General features: G+C 39.6%; 1 protein-coding gene across 1 annotated transcript in view; it reads right to left on the bottom strand.

Moving 5' to 3' along the window:
* The window catches only part of MFNG (MFNG O-fucosylpeptide 3-beta-N-acetylglucosaminyltransferase), a 468,185-nt gene that overhangs the window by 194,973 nt on the left and 249,212 nt on the right, over positions 1-24,000 (bottom strand). Inside the window, exons 3-4 of the mRNA XM_044068023.1 lie at positions 8,453-8,555; positions 7,644-7,797 (exon numbers count right to left, since the gene is read on the bottom strand). Of these exons, the coding sequence (XP_043923958.1) occupies positions 7,644-7,797; positions 8,453-8,555 (257 nt within the window). The remainder of the gene's footprint in view (positions 1-7,643; positions 7,798-8,452; positions 8,556-24,000) is intronic.

The following is a 24,000-nucleotide window of genomic DNA, read 5'->3' on the forward strand; positions in this document are numbered from 1 at the left end:
ACCACTAATTTGACAGAAAACAAAATTTTAGAAAAACAGAACAAAAATCTGGATATTCTGTGAAAATATGTAAAGTTGAGAGGTATGTGTTTTGTTTCATCATTACTCATTTTAAGCTTTTTATTGAAAAAGAAATGCTTCTTATTTGTAGGCTCCTGATATATGTGGTCAGTTTTATTTTTGGGGTGTTCGATTGCATTAGAGATATGGTTCATATTTCACTTTTGTGTATGTGTGTTACTTTTACTTTACATTTTAGTGTGGATTTTGGTTTGTGAGGATTATTTTATGTATGCTCTGATGTTTTATGGCTGTGTGCGTGTGTGTATGTGTGTGTGTGTGGGGATGGCTATGTGTGGCTGTATGTTTGTTTTTTGCAAGTTTAGTGTGTAAACAATAAGAAATCAAACTGTATTGAAATTATATGAGAAAAGTAATTATTGACATTCAAACAGATATGCTGAGTAGTTACATTACATACACTGCTAATATTATCATGTCAAACAATACATTTTATCAATAATGTTTGAAGGAAACAGTTTTACTTACAGCAGAGAGGCAAGACATACTACAAATGTGTAATACAAGATACATAGATTTTTTTTGTCCTACATCTTTGTTTTAATATAAGTCTGTGCTGCTCTGACTTAATAATTCCCTAGATGTTTTTTGTCATCTGCTCTTTCTCTGTTTGTTCCTAATGGGCTGTAGTTAAGAACTGTGTTGCAATACCTATGGTTAATTGTTTGTACTGCTACATTCCCTCCTGCATACACCATTCCATCTAACCTTCTCTCTAGACAACTCAATACTTCTTTCCTACTTGTTTTTTCTTTTTTTCCCCAACCCTCTTCTTTTTGCTGAATTATTGTATTTAAAATGTACAACTGCTTATTTATTTCTTTTCCTTACAGTTTACTCCCGCTGCATCACTACCATGCCAGGTGCCTCCCAGTCCTCTGCTTGGAATCCCTGGCTTCCCACCCTTGAATGGACATAATAAAAGGACTCCTGCTGTGCTTCTTTTACATATTTGCCTCCCCAAGAGCTAATATCAAGTGTATGCTCCCTACTGTAAATTAGACATTACAATACTAGTGCCCTCTTATATACCAACCTGGTGAGCAATAGCTAGCAGCCTACCACGGGCTTAACTTCCCCCTTTACCTTCCTGGCTTTTCCCATTTCCCTTAAGTGCCTGAGATCTACCCTTGTAATTACACAGACTGGTCACTAGGTGGCATTGTCCTGCTTCTATCTACACCTCAATGCATGCTAACGCTACTGTTAACCTAACTCTGCCCTGTTCCTTGCCCTAGATTCGGCCAATATTCTAGTAACCTATCACTGCCCTGTATAGCCTCTAGCTCTTGTGAACCTTCTGCTTCCTTCAACTCACATACTTAGTGCCTATCCTGTAGTATTCTTACCTATGATCTGTTCTCTCCTTCACTGATACACTTTCTGCTGTCTTCTTTTTCCTCTTCCTTGGCTCTACCCACTCTGTTCGCCCTGCTGGCTCAATCCGCTCCCCTACCCTGCCCCCAATTCCCACCCACCCCAGCATGCCTACCTTTATTCTGCCTTTCTCTACCCACTCAGCCTAATTACCCAATAGTAGCTCTCCCCTCATTAACCCACCTCCTTTCACCCTTCCCACTTAAACACATCACTCTCTCTAACACCTCACCAATTAAAGACCCCTCCACTTTTCTTTTTATACTAAGATAACCTTTATCTCTTTCTCAACCCTCTCCTACTTCTCAGCCTGTTCCCTCCTTTATAATTATACCCATTAAACTACCTTTGTCTAGATATGCTTCCCTTAATTCTCCGCACCCCCCAGGCCCCCTGCTTCCTCCTTGTATTCCTAATCCCCCTATGCTATGCCCGCTCATATACCTCCAATGCTCCTCCAATCTTACCTTCAACTCAAACTACCACACATACCCACCTTCACCCTCAGTCATACACTCATTTCCATTCCATCTCCCCTTCCCTTATTCAGCCTAACCCTCTGCATGTATTCTATCCTAAAATTATCTCCACCACTGCTAAAATATTTACACCTAAACTAATGTTAGATCTACCCAAACTCTTACAATGTAAACCCAAATGGCTAAAGGTTATTTCCTTCAATAACCTAGTCTTAGCTGGAGGCATTAATCACAACCCTGGTCCTAGTCCCCTTACAAACACCTTCCCCACCCCCCCCCATAATACTCTTAAATTCTTTACAATCAATGTCTAGATTCTCAACAATAAAATACAACAAAATCAAGCATGGCTAAGCCATAACAAACCCGACATCTTAGCCATCCTCAAAACCTAGCTCAAACCCCATATCTCTGACTCTGAAATCCTGCCTACAGGATTTCATACTCTCAGAAACGACCGTTTAAATAAAAAAGGTGGCAGCACTGCCTTAATCTACTCTAATATTCTTACCTTAATTCCCTTCAAATTCCAATCCCTTAATTCAATAATACTGAAGTTGGTCTACTAAAAATGAATAAACACAAGAATATCTGCATCATTGCCCTGCATATCTTACCTGGTAACAACATCTCTACCCTTGAAGATATTATCCTATGGGCCTCAACTGAAATAAACTATGAAACTTACATTCTAGGTGAAGTAAATAATGACTGGAATAAAACCAATAGTCCCTCTCCCTCCCTATCCATTAATGTCTATAACATTGCTCAAGTAATCCTCTCCATCACTCAACCCAACAAAACAAACCCCCCAGGATCCATTATAGACTGGAGTCTAGTCACCCATTCAAATAAAATAACCAACTCTGGCAACATTCCCTACACCATTAGCGACCATTTCCCAGCTTTCATTCATCGTTCATCTAGCTCTACCCCACATCAGCATCAATACATTCTCACTCGCAACCTTAGCAGCTTCAACCCCACAACTTTCTCAAATATTCAAACAAATGAACTGCCAAATTCTAAATACCCTTCCTCTTGACAAAGCTATAGACCACTTCAACTCTGTCTTCCTAGACACTCTAAACTCCCTATCCCCACTAAGAAACAAAAGGATAAAAACTAATACTGCTCCTTGGCTATCCAAGGAAACAAAACAAATTATGCATCACAGGGACAAATCCTGGAAGCTTTACCAAAACAATAAACTGCCCAAAACCGTGCTCCAATACACAACTCCATAACCTTGCAAAACAACGAATCACTAAGGACAGAAAAATCCTACAATATTAAGCTCCAGTCCAATAATAATAAAAACCCCAAACAATTCTGGAAATCCATAAACTCACTTCTCAATCCAGGCTCCAAGAATAACCCCCGTCTGGAAACAAGTATATCTGACCTCAAATTAGGCTCCCAATTTAACTCATTTTTTTATAGAAGCTATTTCTGACCTGATCAAGACTTTTCCCAACAATAATCCACCTGTCCCTCATTCTTCTCTGTCTAAGCCTCCTAATAAGCATCCCTTATGTTTGAGCTCAAACCTGTCTCTAATAATTTTATAAAAAGACTTCTATCCAAACTTAAACCTTGCTCCAATGCTCCTGATAATATTAGCTCCTCCTTCCTAAAATGTGCTGCTGATGGTATAACACTCCCAATCAGCATCATTATCAACAGATCTATAAAGGAATCATATGTACCCAAACTCTGGCGTTCAGCCTATATTCTTCCTCTTCACAAAGGAGGCAAAAACACCAACATCTCAAACTTACACCCCATTGATCTGCTCTCACCAATCTCCAAAATCCTAGAAAAATGTATCCACCTCCAGCTTATGCCTTTCCTGACCTTAAACCAACTCCTTACACCTACCCAGCATGGCTTCCGCCCAGGCCATAGCACTATAATCACACTACTCTCCTTCTTAGAAACTGTCAATCAAGCCTGAGATTCAGAACACTTAGTATCCACAGTTCTCCTCGACCTATCTAAAGCATTTGATACTGTTTCCCATAAACACCTTCTCTATCATGTCTCAAACCTACATCTCTCACCACATACTTTATTCTGGTTCTCTAGTGACCTGTCAGATAGATCTCAGGCAGTTAAATGGAAGAACATCACATCTACCTTCCTACCTGTCCCAACTGGCGCACCACAAGGGTCCATCCTCAGACATATGCTTTTTAACATTGTTATCAATAACTTTCATACTGCTATTCCTGGTGCCAAAGTTATTCAGTATACAGATGACTCAACTTTAGTATGCTCTGCCTCAAACCTCCCTGAACTGCTGACTAAAACACAAACTGATTTTTCAACTACTGAGAATTGGATGCACCAAAACCACCTCTCACTAAATGCAAATAAATCAAAAATTCTATTATTCCCTCCCTCTAAGACTTTCTTTTATGACAAAAATGCATTCAAAGTCCTTAGCCAAACCAACTCAGCTATAGAAGTGGTCCCTTTTGCCAAACTTCTTGCCATTAATATTGATGAACACCTCAAGTTTGATATCCATATTCAACAAAATATAAAGAAAACCCACCAAAAGTTAGGTATGCTTTACAGGAACAATATTTTTCTCCCCAATTCTACTAGGCATACTCCAGCTACTTACCTTCTCCCATCCTTATTATAAGGAGCCCCTCTTCTAACTAACCTGACCTCTTCCATCACCTCTAAACTAGAAAACTGCTATAATAAGATCTTTAAATTTGCCACCAAATCCAAAAATTCCACCCATCACTGCCTTACCCTTCAATCTCTGAAATGACTAGAACTCACAAACTACCTAGACTACCTTCAACTTACCACAGCACACAAACTTGTATTTCACCCAACAAAATGTCCAGCTCTAACAAACATCCTTCCCCCTACACCCCTAGTAGACCTCTCAGATCTGAACACCAAAACTTAATTACTATCCACAAACCTAAACAACCTGCTGGACAACTTCTCCTCTCTTTCTCACTGGGCAAGAAATGGAATTCTCTCACTTCCAAACTAAGGGCAAAATCAAACTCAGAAAACTTCAAAACCCAGCTTTTCACATACCTGTCCTCCAAATGGAAATGCACCTGCTTTCACTCTACCTAATTCTATTTAAATAAATGCCCCGAGGAGGATTTTGCTCCTGGGTTTCTATCCTCTCTATAACTCCCTTAACTATTTCTTAGAGTGGACTCAAGCTCTCTGCAACTCCTATAGCTACTCAACACACAGTTTCAACTTTGTAAATACTGTAAATAGCATCTTACTTTAAATGAGTGCATGTAAAGTGTTTCTATACTTACTTTAAATGAGTGCATGCAAAGTGTTTCCACACTTTAAATGTAAGAATGTATGTTCAACTGAATCTGTACAGTACAACCATTAGATATATCAAAATGAACTTTGTTGATCATGCTTGATATTGAATGTACATATTTATAAACTGTACTATATACTGTACCTTTTATACTTTTGTATCCTTACTGTATTAAGTATTATGGAGCTTTTCTCCCTGAGCCTCCACTGAAAACGAGCACACTTGGGCCCAGTGGCCTTCCCCGGTAATCAAACTGGAAATAAATACATAAATAAATAAATAAATAAATAAATAATGCAATGATATCAATCTATTGTAATATTTTATATGAAAAAACACCTATTATTTTGGCTCCATAGGTTTGTATGGTTGTAATAGCATTTCCTGTATTTTTACCTGATGCTTTGAGTGATCTAAGACTGACTATTATAAAGTTACCCAGTTCTTTGTGTGTTAAATCATTTTTATGAACCAAATCTGCACCACATAATTGGGGGTGATCAAAATAACATAGCACACTCTGCAACCCCCTTTCTAGTAAGATTATTCAATGCACTATGAGAGAGTATTTCAAAAACCATTGTAGCTCTGCAGTGGTATGTGTTCTCTAACAATCAGTTCTTCAGCAACAAGCATAGCTGGGTTGAGAAGAAGGGGGGGGGCAGTCAACCTGGTGCAAGGTGCTAGGGGCCTAAAATGTGACTGCCAAGAATGGGTTATTTGTTGTTGTTGTTTTTGTCTTGTTTTGTTGTTTTCTTTTTTTTTGTTTTTTTTTTGTTTTGGTCCTCATATTGACACATCACGATGTTACACAGATGATGTAGTATGCCTCTTCTGAGGAGAGACAGTCAGAAAAGGGACCTTTATTTTGCACTCCTCAACTTAGTGCTAATGGGCATCAAATAGGGGGGCTGACACCAGCTATCAGATGAGTCAGCAATGGCTTTGGCTACAGCAGTCTACTCTATAACACTGCATGCAATCATGCCAGTCCAGTGCACGATTAACATAAATTAGCCATTTGCTGTGCCCTACAGCTTTACTTTGTGATCAACATATGGTAGTGAAATTTGAAGGCAATCTCAGCTATGCTATTTCAGAGCTGAACAAAGGAACTGAATGCACTACTTAACAGCATTCACCAATTCATGTTTATGGCAGGAGAGGAGGTAGTTAGTACACCAATAAGTAAGTACTGCCAGGCTGTGTGCTTGTATAAGTCTGTGTGCATTTGCACACATGCATTTGTGCGTAAGTATGTATATGTATGTGTGTGTTTATAGGTACCTGCCAACAGTGTTCCATGGGTTGGTATGAGGAATAATGATGCAGTTTTTCCAACTGTACTAGGTGTTCTATTCAAAGAAATGCAAGTGATGTGTGCAATTCAGAGACATGCAAGTAGTTGCTAATGAACATTGGATCCATGCAGCTCCTGCATGTCTCTGAATCTCTGCTTATGTCTATATCGCTACAGCATAACAGTGAAGCACTGTTAGCGCCACAAAACTAGCTTTTCTAAATACTTCTCCCCAATATTTGATTTAAGAGGCAAATGCCACGAGTATAATAAAATTTAGTGATGTGATCTTCTGCGGTGTAATGTTTAACAGGCACATCTACTGTGGGGGTATAAGTACAAAGCTGTTAAACTACTGAACTTGGTAAGGGGTTGTTCCCAAACTGCTTTAACTATAGGCAGTCCTAGAGAATGTGCTTAATATGAGATGCTGTAGAGCTGTATAATTTGCAGTATGACAAAGCCAGTATCCTGATGTTTGTTTGTGAGTAATAGCAATTCTGATTTATCAGGACTTGCATGCATTTTAAAATTGTATGGTATGTAAGTATATATATATATATATATATATATATATATATATATATATATATATATATATATATATTTATTTATACAGAGAGAGAGAGAGAGGAGAAGATGCATACAAACACAAACAGACACACGTGCTCACACACACACACACACACACACACACACACACACACACACACACACACACACACACAAACACACATATAGATACATATAAATAAATAGATATGTTTGTATTTGTGTATGTATTTTTATAGATGATATGTATGACTTAAGGATGAAATTAACAGAAAAACTATCTGTTTTTTTGTAGTTCAATTATATTTTTTACAACAATGTAATTAAATTAATGAAAAGCACTGCAGATGTCTCATGGCATAACTGAACTCAAAACAGTAAATTGTTTTCTAAAACACATATGGAGTACAGCAGTCTGAAGCATGTAAAGTCATTCACAATCACTAGCACTTTAACTCTAGTGGCCAATTTTTAGTTTTGTGTTTGCTATTACAATCTGCCTTGCAACTGGGTTTTTGTCAATGATACTTACTGAATTGTTGTTGGGCAATGGTTCTGATGCCTCAATTGGACGATTTAGGCTAGGTTTTCCAATATAGAGATCCTGAGTGTGTGAGTATTTTGTTAGTAGCCTCAAAAGAGCAAATGGGTTCAGGTAGTTGTCATCATCGACATGGCAAAACCAGCTAAAAAAGAAGGATTGAAATCATACATTCTGGATCTGTAGTTTATGTCACTTACAGATACATTCTGGTTCTGTAATTTATTTCCCTTATAGATACTGTTCAGAAAATATGTCCCCATATGTCAAATTTATTCATTATAAAATTGTACACATAGCAAGTCAGAAATCTACTTAAATCTGTGTTCCAAGATTAGATAATTTGATCAGAAGAATGCAGCCAGTTATTTCCATAATTTTACTTAAATTCAGCAAATAAATCACATCCTAAAGATTAAACTGATATTAGATTCCATGCACTTAAGCATGACTCAGTCCTTTACTCAAGCCATTATCAAAAGGAGAGTCTATCTGTTCAAAATATCCTCTGAGATATGCATGGGTACGTTAAAATATGTTAATGTAAATTATCATTTTTTGCAGTTTCTTTAAGGGAAGATCATGTTTTCTTCAAATGTTTGCAGAATCCTTTCTCTTTTTTACCCAAGTAAAACAAATGCATCAAATATGTTTGTCAAAATGAAGAAAAAAATTCAGGAACTTTTCTTTGCTTTCTGCTAAGACTTAAAACACTTTTTTTTAGTTTTGAATTGTGTAAAATAATGATTTTTATATCTCATGGGCTCATCAAGGGTTGTTATATTAGGTAAGGCACTCACCGTAGTCCACTTGCTATAAAGGTGTCATATTCTGCTGCCATCTTGCAAGAAAGAGCTTGTCTGCTATGTTCCGAGGAACAGTTAGTTGTAATGAAATGGTAACCTATGATAGAAACAATCAAATAGGTAGTCAGACAGACTGACCGCTTACCAAAGAAACTGTAAATAAACATTCATTGGGAAAGTTGTCCAGTAAACACTAGCAGCAACTACCTATCAAGTGCAGAGTTACTACTTTAGGAGCCCTCAAGTTGTCACACTTATGCAGTTTCATTAATGGCATACAATGGGCAGATAATAAGGGAACAAAATGGCATTTGACACTGGTGTCTAAAGTCAAAGCTTTATTTAGCTACTGAGTCACAGCAACTAAAAATGATAATTGATGGTGTCAACAGCACCAAATCTATCAATGAAAAAATTTTATTATATTCAGTGAGCTATTGTGTAATATTAATAAAGTATTCCAGGGCTAATTTATGTTATTGTGAAATAACAGAACCCCTTTGGGAAAAATGAAACAAGGGCTGGACTGAACTATACAGATTGGTTGTTTAAGGTCCCACAGCAAATGTGTCCCTTTGTTACCTTACCTGCTAGACTATGAAAATAACCATTTACAACCATTTTATGGACACATTCAGATCCTTTAAGGCAATTTATTCCATTTCCATCAGCATACCCAAATGGGGAGTGGCAGTGGTTTAATTTAGTAAGTTGTTCATACTGAAGCCTGGGACCAGGGCAAGTCTAGTTACACAATGGCTGCATCTTGCACTTCAGTTCATTCAGAGAAAGACATTGTCAGCATTATAATATGTATCATTACTGTTTGTGTAATTCCCCTTTACAAAGAATGGAAAAGGGTAAAATAATTTGAAACTTAACCTGTGGTGTAGAGGGATAAAGCTCTAACTCTGTCCTAGGTGATTAGGGTTCGATTACCAGCTTGTGCATCTGCTGAAGTTGCTATAGGGGGGATGGACATCATCTTCTAGGAAGAGGCAAACAGATCCATTCAAAGCCAGACTTCAGTGATGGAGAAGCTGTGATACAAAGGGTAGCTCTGATGTGAGCATTTAGCCATCTGCATTTCTGGTAGCCTTCATCACAGGTGCAGTGAAGCATACACTCATATAGGGGAAATAATAGTGGCTGCAGCAGTGATGCATGCTGCATGTCTCCCACACTGGGGTGGAACTAGTGTCTCTGCAACAGTGCCCCATTTCCAGGATGCCAGTGAGTATACAAAGCTTTCCTGTTGATACCTGGATGATGGCTGTTCTGGATGCTTTTTCTCTCCATGCTGGGATAACTACTATGTGCTGGCTCAAGTGTTATTGTGAAGGCTGGATGGCCACAGGAAAATTGGTAAAAGATATATGATAAAGAAATAGAATACTTTAAAAAAATGCTTACACTTTGTATTTATGTGTTTATTTTATTCCTAGGCAGATATACAAAAAATATTTATAAGTAGAAAAAATAATATTGAACACTCCACAGTAGATTTTATAGGATAATGTGATATGAATACCTTGCAATATAATTAATAAGAGCAATTCCAAATAACAGAAGTTCTTGTGAGTATGAAGGAGTGTTTTTTTTTGTGCATTATGTGAGAGTTCTAACTGTTTCTTTACAGGTCTGTAAGAACACTTCTATTGAAACTAAAACCAACCAGTTTAGCTGCTGATCAACTTTCAACAGAAACCAAAAAACGTAACTGATGCAGTGGCATTCCCTGAAGCCATTCTGATAAACAGATCCATATCTGAGAGATATGTCCTATCCTTCTGGAAAAAAATCCTTTATGCAACTCCACAAAGATGGCACATCAGTAGATATTTCCAACTATAAACCACCCTATCCTCTCTATCTAAATTACTAGAAAAATGTACCCACTCACAACATATACAGTACATTAACTCTACCAACCTTCTCTCCAAAAACTATAATGCTTTTAGACCTCACCATAGAACTACCACTGCCCTCCTCAACTTTGCTAATATAAACCAACATAGGAATGATGGCAACCTGGTGTCTTCACTATTCTTAGATTTATCAAAATCATTTGACATTGTATCCCATGAACAGCTTCTTACTGAACTTTCTGCCCACAGCTCTCTGACCGAGAGGCAGCATGCAGTCAGCTGGAAATATCCCCTCAAATTATCTGTGGTTTGATCCCAGCTATTATCATTACTGGTAATATATAATTAGCAACCACTGGATGGGTAAGGCCAATCTATAACCAAATGGGTAGGTTATTTTGAGCACAAAAAGGGAAATTGGCTAGGCTTAAAATAGCTCACAAGGCAGCTAGCCTAGGACTATGAATGAAACTATGAACCTATAAAGAAAATGTATCTTCCTTCCTACCAATCATAGACAGTGTCTGACAAGAATAAACATTAAGCTCCTTCTTATTCAGCATTTTTATAAACAAACTACATACTGCCACACTTCTCACTAGAATACTTCAATATATTGTTGGCTTGACTCACATATTGTTTAAAAAAGAAAGCAACATGGATTGAAATAACTACAAAAGTTTGATCAGAAATACACCTTGATGAGACCAAATTGATTAATTCTCTAGAATGTGTGCTAGTCATAAAGCTTTCATAATTAACAGCATATTGAAATTATTAAGTCTCTAGAATGTGTGCTAGTCACAAAGTTTTCAGAATTAACAGCATATGGGATCAGTTTGCAAAAACATGTATATGTGTGTAAATATACAGACATAGATATAGATATAGGTATATAGATATTTAGAATATTTAAAACAACCAAAACACTATTTCCAAACAGAAGACAATCAGCGGGATTCAATAGATCCTAAATAGTCATTTTCCATGGACGCGTAAACGTTTAGATTCAGTAAGCACCATGTAGAGCAGCACACCCCCGTGCAAACAAAGTAGACACTGTGGCATGCAAATTACAGCATAAGCAGCATGCTAATCAACCAATCCAACAATGTGGAGATATTCAACAAGCTGCAAAGCAACCATGTATACTCTGTCTAGGCTTTCCCACGAAAGAATATAAAGTAAAAGGTGTGAGATTTGTACATAGGATCATAGGACGTTACTAGGCTAATGGCCCCAGGCCCTTACAAGCCTAGCCAAGTTCAGTCCATGTTACCAAGGGTGTCTGGTTCAAGCAGACACTAAAATCAGCACCTAATTTCCAGTGTCCAAGAGGGACACAGGTGGAACCCTGGAGTGAATTTCTGGTTACCTATCTAATTGTCCAAATTGTGCTTAAACAGAGCCAATGAAGGACTTTGTTTAACATGAATAGGAAGCTTGTTCCAAAGGTGGGGCAACCTCTGTGAGACACATCTATCTCTCCAGCAAGTTCTCTTGGTGTCACATACCAGGTAAAGGTCCTTTGAGCAAGTGGTGCGTGTGCCATTTGACTTGTGAATGTGCAGCACTTCCATTAAAGCTGTGTCAGAGATTGGTCTATATGCATGGCACAGGTTGCCTCTAAGCAGTCTTTATGACACATATTAAAGTGACAATGATTTCAGTCTGTCCACATAAGACGCATCTTTTAGACCCTGAATTTTCTTTGTAAGGAACCTTTGTGGTCCCTCCAGTTGCTGCAGGTGTTTGGAAAGGAACATACTAAAGGGACCAGTGTACTCTTATTATTGGCCTGATGAAGGAAGAGTACAGGGGGTGGTTATAACCTCTTTTATTTCTGGAGGCAATGCCCTTACTTATGAGATGAGCAATATAAAATTCCCTTCTTCCCACTGTGGAGACATGGTGATCAAATTTAAGGTTGCTGTCAACCCGTGTGCCTAAATCTCTCACCACTGACTGTCTGCTCAGGATATTGCTATTGATCTGGTAGTTTGCAGGAACATCACTTTTGCTGAAGAGGATGATAATGCATTTGTTTTTGCATTAACTTTAAGACCATGACTTTGGCACCAGTCATTAGTCTGTGTAAGACCTTCTTGCAGGATGTTGACATCGCTAGGGGTTTCAATAATCACTCCCAATTTGCAGTCATCAGCAAAGTTTGTCAGCTACAATCCTTTAGTTTTAGCCTGTACTACAAAGTACATTTCAAACAGTAGGAGTCCCAGAACTGATCCGTCGCCTATTTTGACAGTATGAGTTCTACCAGTTAGCCAGTTTGCAACCCACCTGACAATATATGGGCTGATACAAAGCTGGGTGAGTTTCTTAATGATGCCTGAGTGGGGGATTGTGTCAAAGGCCTTGGCTAAGTCTAGGTAGGTCGTATGCACAGATTTGCCCTCATCCAGGCTTTTGATGACTGTTTCAAAGAAGTTCACCAAGTTTATAGACACGATGTCCCCTTGACAAAGGCAGAACTGATTTTTAACATGTGGCAGCATTAGATACAGGCTGGATGTAACAAAAGGAGAGTAACAATGACAACATAATCTTTTTTGTGCCATAACAGAAATGCAGCGTTGCTCCACCAACCCCAAATGAACAGTGCACTTGTAAGTAATGCAGACAGATAAAAGTGTAAAAGAGTGTGCTAATCAACATAAAAATAAAAAACACATTAAACAGACTATTCATAGTTATATGTCAGCATATCTAATATGTAGCTGACAACTTGCAGGTGTATCATCTAAAAATCAGTAGTCCTCTGTGCAGATATATCCCAAAGTAATATCATCTCTTCTGTGTTCAAAACATAAACAATTCAGCTCCTCTTCAGTTTCCCTAGCTACACTGTTGTTGGCTGATGTAGATTCAAGGCTAAAGAAAAAGAACAAAGTCCTGCCATGTAGACAAAGCCAGGATTTACAAAGGCAATCAATAAAATATGAATAATAAATGTAAAGCCGGCACCACAAAGCTCAGAAAAGTTTGTTTTGTTTACTGAGCTTTGTGGTACCAGCTTTACATTTATTATGTAGATTCAGGGTTGTCAGCACAGTGAAGATGCAAATGAGGTCTGAACTCATTGCAGTTGCTGAATCCCAAATCCTTGGCTCTGTGAAGTAGATATAAAGATAATGCAGGCACTCCCATCATGTTTATGTTTAATGGATGGCAATTGTTAATGCTTACATCGGGTGGGTGTGTCAGGTTAGACTTACAAGTTGTTACATGTACATCTGTCAAGGCTGGAAATGCAAGTAAGCAGTACACAAATCACAGGTTCTGTTTCATTAACATCCAGCCTTCTCTTCATCTGTGTGCAAGTTGTGTTTTCTCTGTCAGTTTTTATTGTTATTTTATTATTTTTTGGCCATTGTTTGTGCGATACAGACCTTAGCCGAATCACGGGCAACAGAGAGATAAATGGAAGGTTTGGTTGTGCTTATCTTGTTTGCACAGTTTTGCATGATGAGCAAAAGGGAGAACTTAAGAATGATTAGTAAAATAAGGGAATATCCTGTAACCATTCCAGTGGCAGCACTGCTAAGGTATGACTGTTAGTACTGAGTCTGTAGAATATACCTGCTACTTAAATGACTTTGTGGCAGCAGCTGTTAATGCAGTTTATGCAGTGATATGTTCTTTTTTTGGAGCCAGATGTACTGACTTCAAAAACAGCTGTATCTAATACTTTTAACTATTTTTGCTTTATGTAGTGTGACGTGTACCACTGCGCAATAATGCATTAAAGAAAAGAAATGGGGAAGATAGGACAGTTGTGAAATGGGGAGCAAGGAGTGGGAAGAACAATTGGAAAGCAACACAGGAATGTGCAGGAGGGAGGTAAGAAAGAACCATAGCTAGCTATTTCTTTAACAGTAAAAACTCATAATATATGCAGAATATTACCTGAATTTGGACTGTCACCTCCAGAGAGAAGGGTGACCTCAACACAATCATGTTGTATAGCCAGTTTGACTAAACCAAGTGTGTCAAGAAGTTACATGTGTGAAATGGAGAGGTATGTATGGGGAGATTTTTTTTTGTGAGCCCGGTGGCCACACACACAAAAAAAAATGTTGGAGAATGAATGTAGGTATGGCTGGGTCTGGTAAGTTGGGTAGGTGAGCAAGCAATTGTAGACAGACAAGACAAGACACAGTGATGGAGACAAGAGGTCGGTAGACACCATGGATGGGGGTGAGGGTGGGGACATCCAGGACCCATGCTCATCAAGTAGTGGATGACAGTGAGAATTCAGTCCTCATCTACTGGACTGTCATCATTGTCACCTCACTACACCACTGGCTGGAGTGCTTGATGTCTCCTCCTCCTTCTAGTCCTATGTAAAATGAAGGAGAGCAGCCCCTCCATCTGGCATAGGTGTGTACCAAAAGCATGGTGCACATCCCTGTGCACCATCCCTGGCATTTCAGCACAGGTGATAAACTCACCACCTCTGCCACTGCTCCTGGAAAGAACCTCTGGACTATCCATTTGGAAAGATAGTGCAGGGGTAGCAGAGGTGGTGCTGCCAGGTTGGCTCCCATCCCAAATGTGCTGGGCAATGGTGCCAGGGCCAGTGGAGGGGAAGCAAGCCTACCCCATTGTGCTGTGGAGCATTTTGTGATGTGGTACACATGGATGACATGGACACATTTTGACAACACATAATATAAAACAACAAAAAAATAGAGAGAGATAAGGGATGGGGTGAGAGGAAAAAAAGAAATAAGATTAATACTTTCAGATGTAACATACAATTGACACTGTTATTTTAACCTTTACTCTTAAGACTACCACCACCTAACAGATAACTATTACTTTTAAGACTACCAGCTCCTAACAGTGAAACACTATTCTACTGATTGCAGCAGGTACTCCTTTATATGTGCATATATTGCACATATGCATGTTCCAATTATACAGATTACACTTTGCAGCAGGGCATGTGCACCACTGGTATAGTGCTTTCACTTTAAACCCTTAAGTTATATATCATTGAAGAATAAAAAGTTTTGTACAATTGAGAAGTGTAGTATTTGAATCCACCACCTCTGACTAAAATCTAATATTGTACTCTTAGTTTGTGCTACAGACTAATGCTTGCATACTTGCTTTTACAGTTGAGATATGCATGCTCAATTTGATACAGCTGTATAAAATACCAAACAAGCTATCTTTAGCTTTTAATGCTACAATAACACTACACTTCTGCTACATACATATCACATGCCTCCCTCATCCTTGACAAAATAAGCCATGGGTCCTAACATTGCACTCCTTTACCATGGCAGCTGTGGAAAAAACAGAACAGCACAGAATACCATTATGAATGCCAGTCTTGCTTATATTCAGCTTTTAAGCTTTACAAGTACACTCTGTAGTTGATACTTACACATCTGTGGGATGTCCTCCATCCTAAATTTCCTGATTCAAGCATTGAGGTTACTCCTCTTGCTCCTCTGGATGTTATTGTAGTGATGCCTATGTTGGTCATCAGTGTGAGGGATACTGGTGGCACTGGTTACAGCCCGGGCAAACTATCTCAAGCCTCTGACTTATACTGGGACCCGGAATAGTCCCCCTACAGCAACCTGGCACTGTGATGTTTCAGTAGGAGTCCAAATAAAATCTTGGACTCCTGCACACCCCATCTCTGAGCCCTAAATCTCACACCCTTTCCACAAATGCCTGCAATGTGTACCATGGATCAAGAGCAGTGGAGATTGATGGTTCTCCCCTGTTCCAGTTATTGTATTTACTGGGAATGTGCACACTGTTTGAAAATGCTGAGCATCATTTACCATTGTGCAAACACTGTGCTGGGGGGTATGCATTGCCAAGCAATGTGTTTGCGTGATGGTAAGTGGTGCACAACATTGGTAAGCAATGCAATTTCAAGGCTATTTAATGTACAGGCAGGCATGTATGTGTGTGTCTGACAAATGTGAAGGTCATGGCAGTCCAGAGAGCAGAAATATACTTATAGGACATAGTACACAGTATACCCACAGTCATACATTTGATAATAAATATGATAACACATAGACACATAAATGAATAAATAAATAACTGGCACAATATTAGTGTTTCAGCCCTCATACATATAATTAACATCATGCACATTATGTCAAGTGTTATAAGTGACAGTCGCTATAATGGGAAGTGGAACAACATTAAAAATGTATGGAATATGCTGTATTTGATCCCAGGACCATGTGTATGGCAGTCTTACACTAACACCTGTTACTATAGGAGAGTTGAAACAACAGCCGTTCATCTTTCAGTTCATTGCTATAAACTGCAATGTCACAACAGTGAAAAAAAAGTTTCACACCCTTTACTAGAAGCCAAGACCATCTTTACTTTATCCCTAAACCTATACCTGCTGCCACAGGCAATCCCATTTTTTGAAAGTATCTGTTTTCTATTTTTGGCTGTCTACTTCCTGAGTGATCCACTTATCCAGTTTGCACACTACCACACTTCATACAAATGAGAAAAGCACGGGCAAGCCTGACATTATTTTTCTTCAGTTCTCCTGTTTGAACAAGCGGTGCATCGTGTAAACAGTAGCAAAAAAAAAAAAAGAAAAGAAAAGAAAAAAATAGAAATAGTTTAAATGAGGAAAGGCAATCTATGACATACACAGCAGAAAATGTTAGTACACATGAGATATTTCTACATAGGTCTGGATTTCAACTCTCACTCCAATGCACCTTCAGAAAATAGGATGGTTGTCTTATCCCTCTTTGTCACACACACAGCTTTGCAGCAAGGAACTGAAGTCATCCTTCACACAACTATCTGCAACAGAATGTACACTGAAATCAAACCATAAAGTGTTATTTGTACATTTGTTAAATTTATTATATTTGCTGTAGGGCACTTAGTGATCACACAACTTATCATGATTATTGCTTGCAAATATACAGCTCTGTCTTACCCATACCTCTCAACCTGGAAACATCAAAAATCTGGGCAAGGCCCATGAAAAATAGGTACAAATCTCTACGCTGATTAACATAAAATGTGCATACATAATTAAGTAACCCCACCCACTCCAATGGAATTGTGGGATACCAACTTTCAAACGCAAACTGAAGAAAAGACAACCAAAATATGGCACCGGAGTCCCCTTGCAGCCATTCCAATGTCCCATTACCTAGCTATTTCACCCAATTTACCATAAACACTAATGTGTGCATACTGCTTTACTTCTACAATGATTATTTTGATTTAATTTTTAAATTTCGTAGCACAATGCACACAAACACTAATAGATATCTGCTAAACAAAGCAACACTGTCTCACAATGAAAATTTACTTGGCATTAAAACTTCTCTGCCCTTGAAACTCACATTCATTAAAACAGCATTGAAACCCACACAACATTCAAAGAAAATGCATCTGGCCAGTGGTGGATAAAGATTACCTTTGGGCGGTTTTCAAATCATAGGCCCCTGGCTTGCACACAAAACAAGAAACATACATGCATTCTTTGATACACCTTCCTGACTTTATTAAATTATATTCCTTGTATAATACAGCACACTGCTTAGACTTAAGTTAGAGAGCATTTTAAAATTTATTGCTTGAACATTTTTCCAGTAGGCAATGAAACAAAATGCATGAACCAATAATGACAAAACTGCCCAATTCAGAACATTTCCATCACAAAAGTCTACTTCCACACATGATACACACACTGGGACACAAATTTGTCCCGCCAACAAGTCCTATTGATATCACAGACCAGGTTGAGGTCATGTGTATGGGTTGCTCAAGTGGAGCTTGACTTGCGGATATGCAGCAGTCCCATCAAGGTGGGGTCTGAGATTGCTTTGTATGCCAGACAGAAGTCACCTCTAAGGAGTCTGTATGAAACTGACTAGAGGGACAGGGCTTTTAGCCTGTGTAGAGTAGGTGTTTGCCTGTCTTGGTATTCAAACCATGCACCTATTGCATGCAAAGCCGGAGCTCTACCCACTATGCTAAGTCAACCTCCACCTCATGCTGGCTATTCTTCGGTACAGACCACCAGCACCACATATCTTACATGAACCCCACATTTTTTACACTAAAGATTAACAGAAGTATCTGCCTTTCTTAAAGGAATACTGAAGTGGTGGACTCCTTGACTATATTTTCCTCTCTCATCACTACCATCTCTCTTAGCTGCTAAGCAAAATGCTGAAAAATAAACAATGTTAGCATAAACAAAAAACGTATTTATAAATTCACATTTGGTTATAAAAATCATCATCACTTGCATAATTAAACAAAAATTATAATCAAAGGTGCATAACAATGCCAAGGAAACTAAAAATACTACAGTAATTCCCAATTTGCAGTTCTCTGGTAAATCAGAAGTGCAACTGGAATTCACAGATTGCTATTAAACAGTTTTAAAAGTCACAGTACTATAGCTAGTACATGCGATATCTGACAGGTCACTAGATAACTGTTAATTCCATGTTATCCCAAGCCAGGCAGTTAAAAGGAGTGCTGGCCCACACGGAGGTTCATACTGAATTTATTATTAAAATTAATCCAAAAATCTGTCAATATGCATTCACTGTTGAAATAAAATGGAGCCTCTGTGCTAAGTCCACGGTCACAGAAGCATCTCGAATAGTGACAGGATATTCTTAATACCACAGCATTTACTATGACCACCTCTCATGTAGAGAGAGAATATTCACTCTGTTTTTTTAAAGCAGGACAGCATATCCACAACATGGGGGGAGGGGGAGGTTGCAGCACCCAAAGCCAAAGAACAAACCAAAGTTAGCACTCAGTATTTTAGAAAGCACTAGCTTTCAGTATTTAACCAAAACAAAGTACCCATCTGCCCCAAACACAGCCACTATGGTGGTTGTGGATGGCATTCTTCACATACCAACTGAATCCTATTCAGCAACCACTGCCTGACAGAGGGAAGGATCAAAGAATTTGAAGTTGCAGTGTAAACGGATAGAAGGACCAGTATCACAAGAATGCAGACAGTTGCTACTGACACCCCACAGTTTGAAATGCAACAAGTAACTAATAAAGCTGCCATTACTTTGATATTTTCAGCAAAGTAATAAAAATAAAGGTCAACACTCCACAACAGTCCCTCCGGTAATCATACTGCCATCACGTCACCTGCACCTGTTGAACTTTATCCCTGAGCTGCAGTAACTTTCCATTCACAAATAAACAACCGTACAAAATGAAAAACTACTTATCTTACCATTGCTATACATGGCACAAAAAAAGAAAACATCAGAAGGTTTGCCACTATTTTAATACATTTTAGACGCATGCAGCAGTGAGTCTTCTGTTCAATAACGGTTCACAACCAAAGATAATGTTTCTCTCAGCTTGAAAACACTAAGAATCCTACCCTTCCTTCACAGCAGAATCAATGCAGCAGTGAGTCGAGTCCTCTCTGTTCAATAACGGCTCGCAACCAATCCAGCAGTTTAACGGCTCCCTTCAATACCAGCAGAATGTCCGTATATCACAAGTAGCATTCTGTTCACCCAGCCGGAATGCAAGCTCCAAATTTCACACAAAATAAAGAGAGGCAACCAAAGATAATGCACCGGTTTAATGGCTCTAACAAAGGCAACCAAAGATAATGCAGCAGTTTAACGGCAGAATGCAAGCTCCGTATATCGCAAGCAACATTCTGTTACCTTAAGTGCAGCCAAACCAAAAGATAAATGTTTCCCTGTTCTCCATTTGAACAGCCAGAATGCAAGCTCAATTCCGACAGGCTGGCTGACTGAGCTGACATCACCACATACATGATAACGTTAGCTCAAAAAGCGAAAAAAAATAAAAATAAAGAAAAACTTGGAAATGAAGGGGTGCCACTCGGAAATCGTGGCACCCCATTATTTGGACCCCAAAACTCAGTAAAAAACAAGTAATCCGGGACGGTTGGGAGGTATGGTCTTACCTTTCTGTTTTTCTTGGTCATTCGGCAGTTATCTGACCAGTACACTGAGACATGCAGTGTGAGCCATTCTATAGTACTGGCCTTAAAATGTGTGAGGATATTAACTGGGATCAATATGATATGCTACAGTTGCCAACAAATGAAGAGCAGATTGGATGGCATAAACAAGCATAGAATGCTCTTTTGGGGGGGCATAGGTGAGTTATGCCACATACAAGGGTACACTGTTTTTTTTGGGGGAAACAAACCTGAGTTACTGTTATGGCACAAATAAGCATAGACTGTTCTTTTCCGGTGAGCATAAGTGAGTTACTAGTATTGGCACAAACAAGGATATGTTGCTTTTGTTACGCCCCTTGTTTTGCATCCCGCCTGTTGTTTAATCTTGTGAGTGTTGTGAAATCAGAAACTACAATCTGTATCATTACTTTCTAACTTCTCTCTTTAATAATGTTCCAGTACAAACATATGGTGCTAAACTGAGGGCATGCAGTGATCATCAGTACTTTGGAGAGGTATGACTTGTGAATCTTTGATGCCTGAGGCCTACTGCTTACTAATAGGCACATATAAGTCAAATACGACTTTGGTGTCGCATATTAAGGTAATTTCTGTAGAAATCTCACACTGTTTACTTGCTTACTGTACCAAGTGATGAAATACAAGGATATTCCATAATATTATTAAACAATACACTCCAGGTTCAATACTTACCTTGTAAAGGTAGCAATTGCCACAGTGTTAGTTTAGGGCTGACTCTATCTGATGCAAGCAGTACACAGCAATACATGGGGAAGTAAAGGTTGTGTAAGTTGCCTGGCATCAATGTTGCTATATGTATGTGAGTAGGAGAAAGGTTTTAGGTCCCTAGGTGGTGAGTAAGTGTGCTATGCATTGTCTCTTAGCCATTGCAAGGGAATACTGAGCATGCCTGTGTCTGCCTACACCCACAGCAGTTGGTGGTTCCCCCTCTGACTACTCATCTGCCAGTGGCTCTGGTGATGTTGGCATTGATGGCAGAACGTGTGCCCCTTCTCCTTGCTGATTTTACTGCAGCTGTTTCCACAGAATTATGTTGTGTAACATGGCACATACTGTGAAGATTTCTGTACATATCCATGGATTGTACTGCAGGGCTTCCCCAGCTGTATCTAGCCACTGGAACTGTGACTTTAGCAATCCAAACACATGCTCTATGAGATTTCTGGTTTGATCATGTGCTCCATTATGGCGTTCTTCCATGAGTGTGTGTGCATTTCTGATGGGTGTCATCAGCCATGGTTCCAGTGTATATCCTGCTTCCACAGTAAATGACCCTGTGTGATATCCCCCTAGCAAACATCTGGTACAGTTGGGAGGTGTGCCAAGTATGTGAGTAGTAGTAGCTGCCAGGGTCGCCAGCACACACATTCAAGATGATTCCCTTTGCATTACACATGACATAACAGTTGATAGAGTGTTAACCATTTCTGTTAATGTAGACCCTACCCTGTTCCCCAGGTGGTGCCTTAATTTCTACATGAGTGCAATGTATAGCACCCAGTACTTCAGGGTAGTGTACTACCCTGTAGAACTGTTGCATATTTCTTTTAGGACACCTGTAAGTATGCCATTCAGGCATGTCAATCCACAGAGACCCCCCTTCACCAATGTCAAAAATTAGCTTATTCTGGATGGGTTTTGGCAACATGGTGCTATTGTCCTGGAAAGGGGAAGGAGAGATATAGCACACAGGATGCATATATGGCAGAAGATTGTCAAAGATCTCAATGCTGTATGTGGCCATGGAGAAACATGTGAATAGAAACAGGCTGCTGACATGATAACAGCTGCACAGAGGATAGCAGCTACAGTGGGATGTGACCAAATTGCTCCCTGTGAAGAGCCTGCTAGGAAACTACCGCTAACCCCAAATTAACTGCTCCTGGCCAATAACAGAGATCCAAACAGATCCCAGGACAGTGCAGGACAGCATATACTAGATGTGGGCTCAACATCTTCGGATACAGCAAGTACATCCCAGAAGGAGCTTCCAGGTAGGCTTTGTTATCTGAACAGTTGACTACTGTTGCATATAAAACAGTTGAAATGAATAAGTTAAATCTGTGTTACACATTTCTTTTTGAGAGGGAATTGAGGATTGCTACAGTTATAAGCTTAGTTTGAAGTAGTCAGCCACATTCTTGTTAAAAGTAGACTTAATGTGCATATAAAGGGGTAAATGTATGACCCACTGTGTTATTGTTAACTGTGATGATGTTGCCCTTACCTCTTGCTTAGCATCTTCAAGGACCATCTGGATTATAGTACAGAATGTCTTCTGCAGATGGTAAGCCATATATTTGTATGCCAGTACTACCGAGCAATTTAAAGAAATATTGTAGTGTGTGATTTTGGTCTCGGGCCTTGTGTGTACTGCTGTACTGTTTGTAATAGTAGCAGCACTGTTAGTTTGTTATATTATATTGCACTATAATTAGTCCAGGTGTTAATGTATCCTATGTTATTTGCTTTTTATCACAGGTGATCATGACAGTGGGAGTGTGGGCCCTGTGCCACCTGATGTCAATATATCAGCAGACTTTGATGATGATGGTGGCCAAACTGAGGCACACTTGGGGAGTGTAGAGGTTGAATCTCACACAGAGGTTGATATACACCCATCCCCTGCATTTTCATTAGAAACAGCCAGTAGACCTACGCCTACACAGTCCATTGAGCCCACAGATATTAGACAGTAGGAGGATGAGGACATTGATCAGGGAAGTGTGGCTTCTACTGCTTCAGTGCCTGTTGAATCTGGCTGTAGCCAAACTGTGGGTGAGGTGCAACACAGGAGGATTGATAGGGGTGCTCAGAGGGGGCCTACTGTCCTTTTTCCACTTGGTGCAGGTGTCACTTCCTGTGCCAGTTAATGTATGTTTAGGGCCATCATGGAGGCAAAGGCATGTTCCCATGGGTGCCCCAGACAAATGCTCAGGGTTGTGGATGTGGTACAGTCTGACATGTGTGACTGACTCCAGTGCGTCACTGATTCACTGAATTGGATGAATGATGCATTGGAATGAGGGGTGTCTGTGATGGACCACAGGGTGCCTGTCAGGGAAAGTGCAGTGTTTGTGATGGAACATCTTCTGGGATGGGAATGGCATCCTTGTGGGTGTAGGTCAGCCACATCCTCTGTTATCTGCCAATGTGGCCACGTCCAATCATGATCCCATAGTGGCAGTACTTCCACTGCTCTGGCAGTGAGTGTACTGTCTACACCCAGAGGTGGGAGGACATGGGATTGTGGTCCTGGGCATCCCCATGAAGGAAGCTCATCCAGCAGATCAGTCACATTCAGGTAACAGCACTGCATCTGTCCTTCGGCATGGAAATGCCAGTGCAACTCCTGGCAGAACCTGCTATCATGGTTGGGGATGACAAAGGTGAACTGCCACATCTACCATGCATGGCTCACACCTGCCTGACAGACCAAAATGTAGAGCTAGCACAGAGCTTGGCTTTGTTTGTGCAGACACTCACACACCAATTTCACCTGGAGGACCTGTACAGACACACACAATTACTAATTTTGTCTCACTGGCCATTTGTTGTTGTATCCCAATGTCTGCCTTCTTCTCCTTTTTACTCACAAATACTCACTGACATTTTGTGTGAGCCTGGGCTTCCTGCCCCCCTCCCCCAAACAATACCCTATG

This window comes from Protopterus annectens, chromosome 1.part0 (genome assembly GCF_019279795.1).
Source record: "Protopterus annectens isolate FY-2018-M chromosome 1.part0, PAN1.0, whole genome shotgun sequence".
Taxonomy (NCBI): Eukaryota; Metazoa; Chordata; order Ceratodontiformes; family Protopteridae; genus Protopterus; species Protopterus annectens.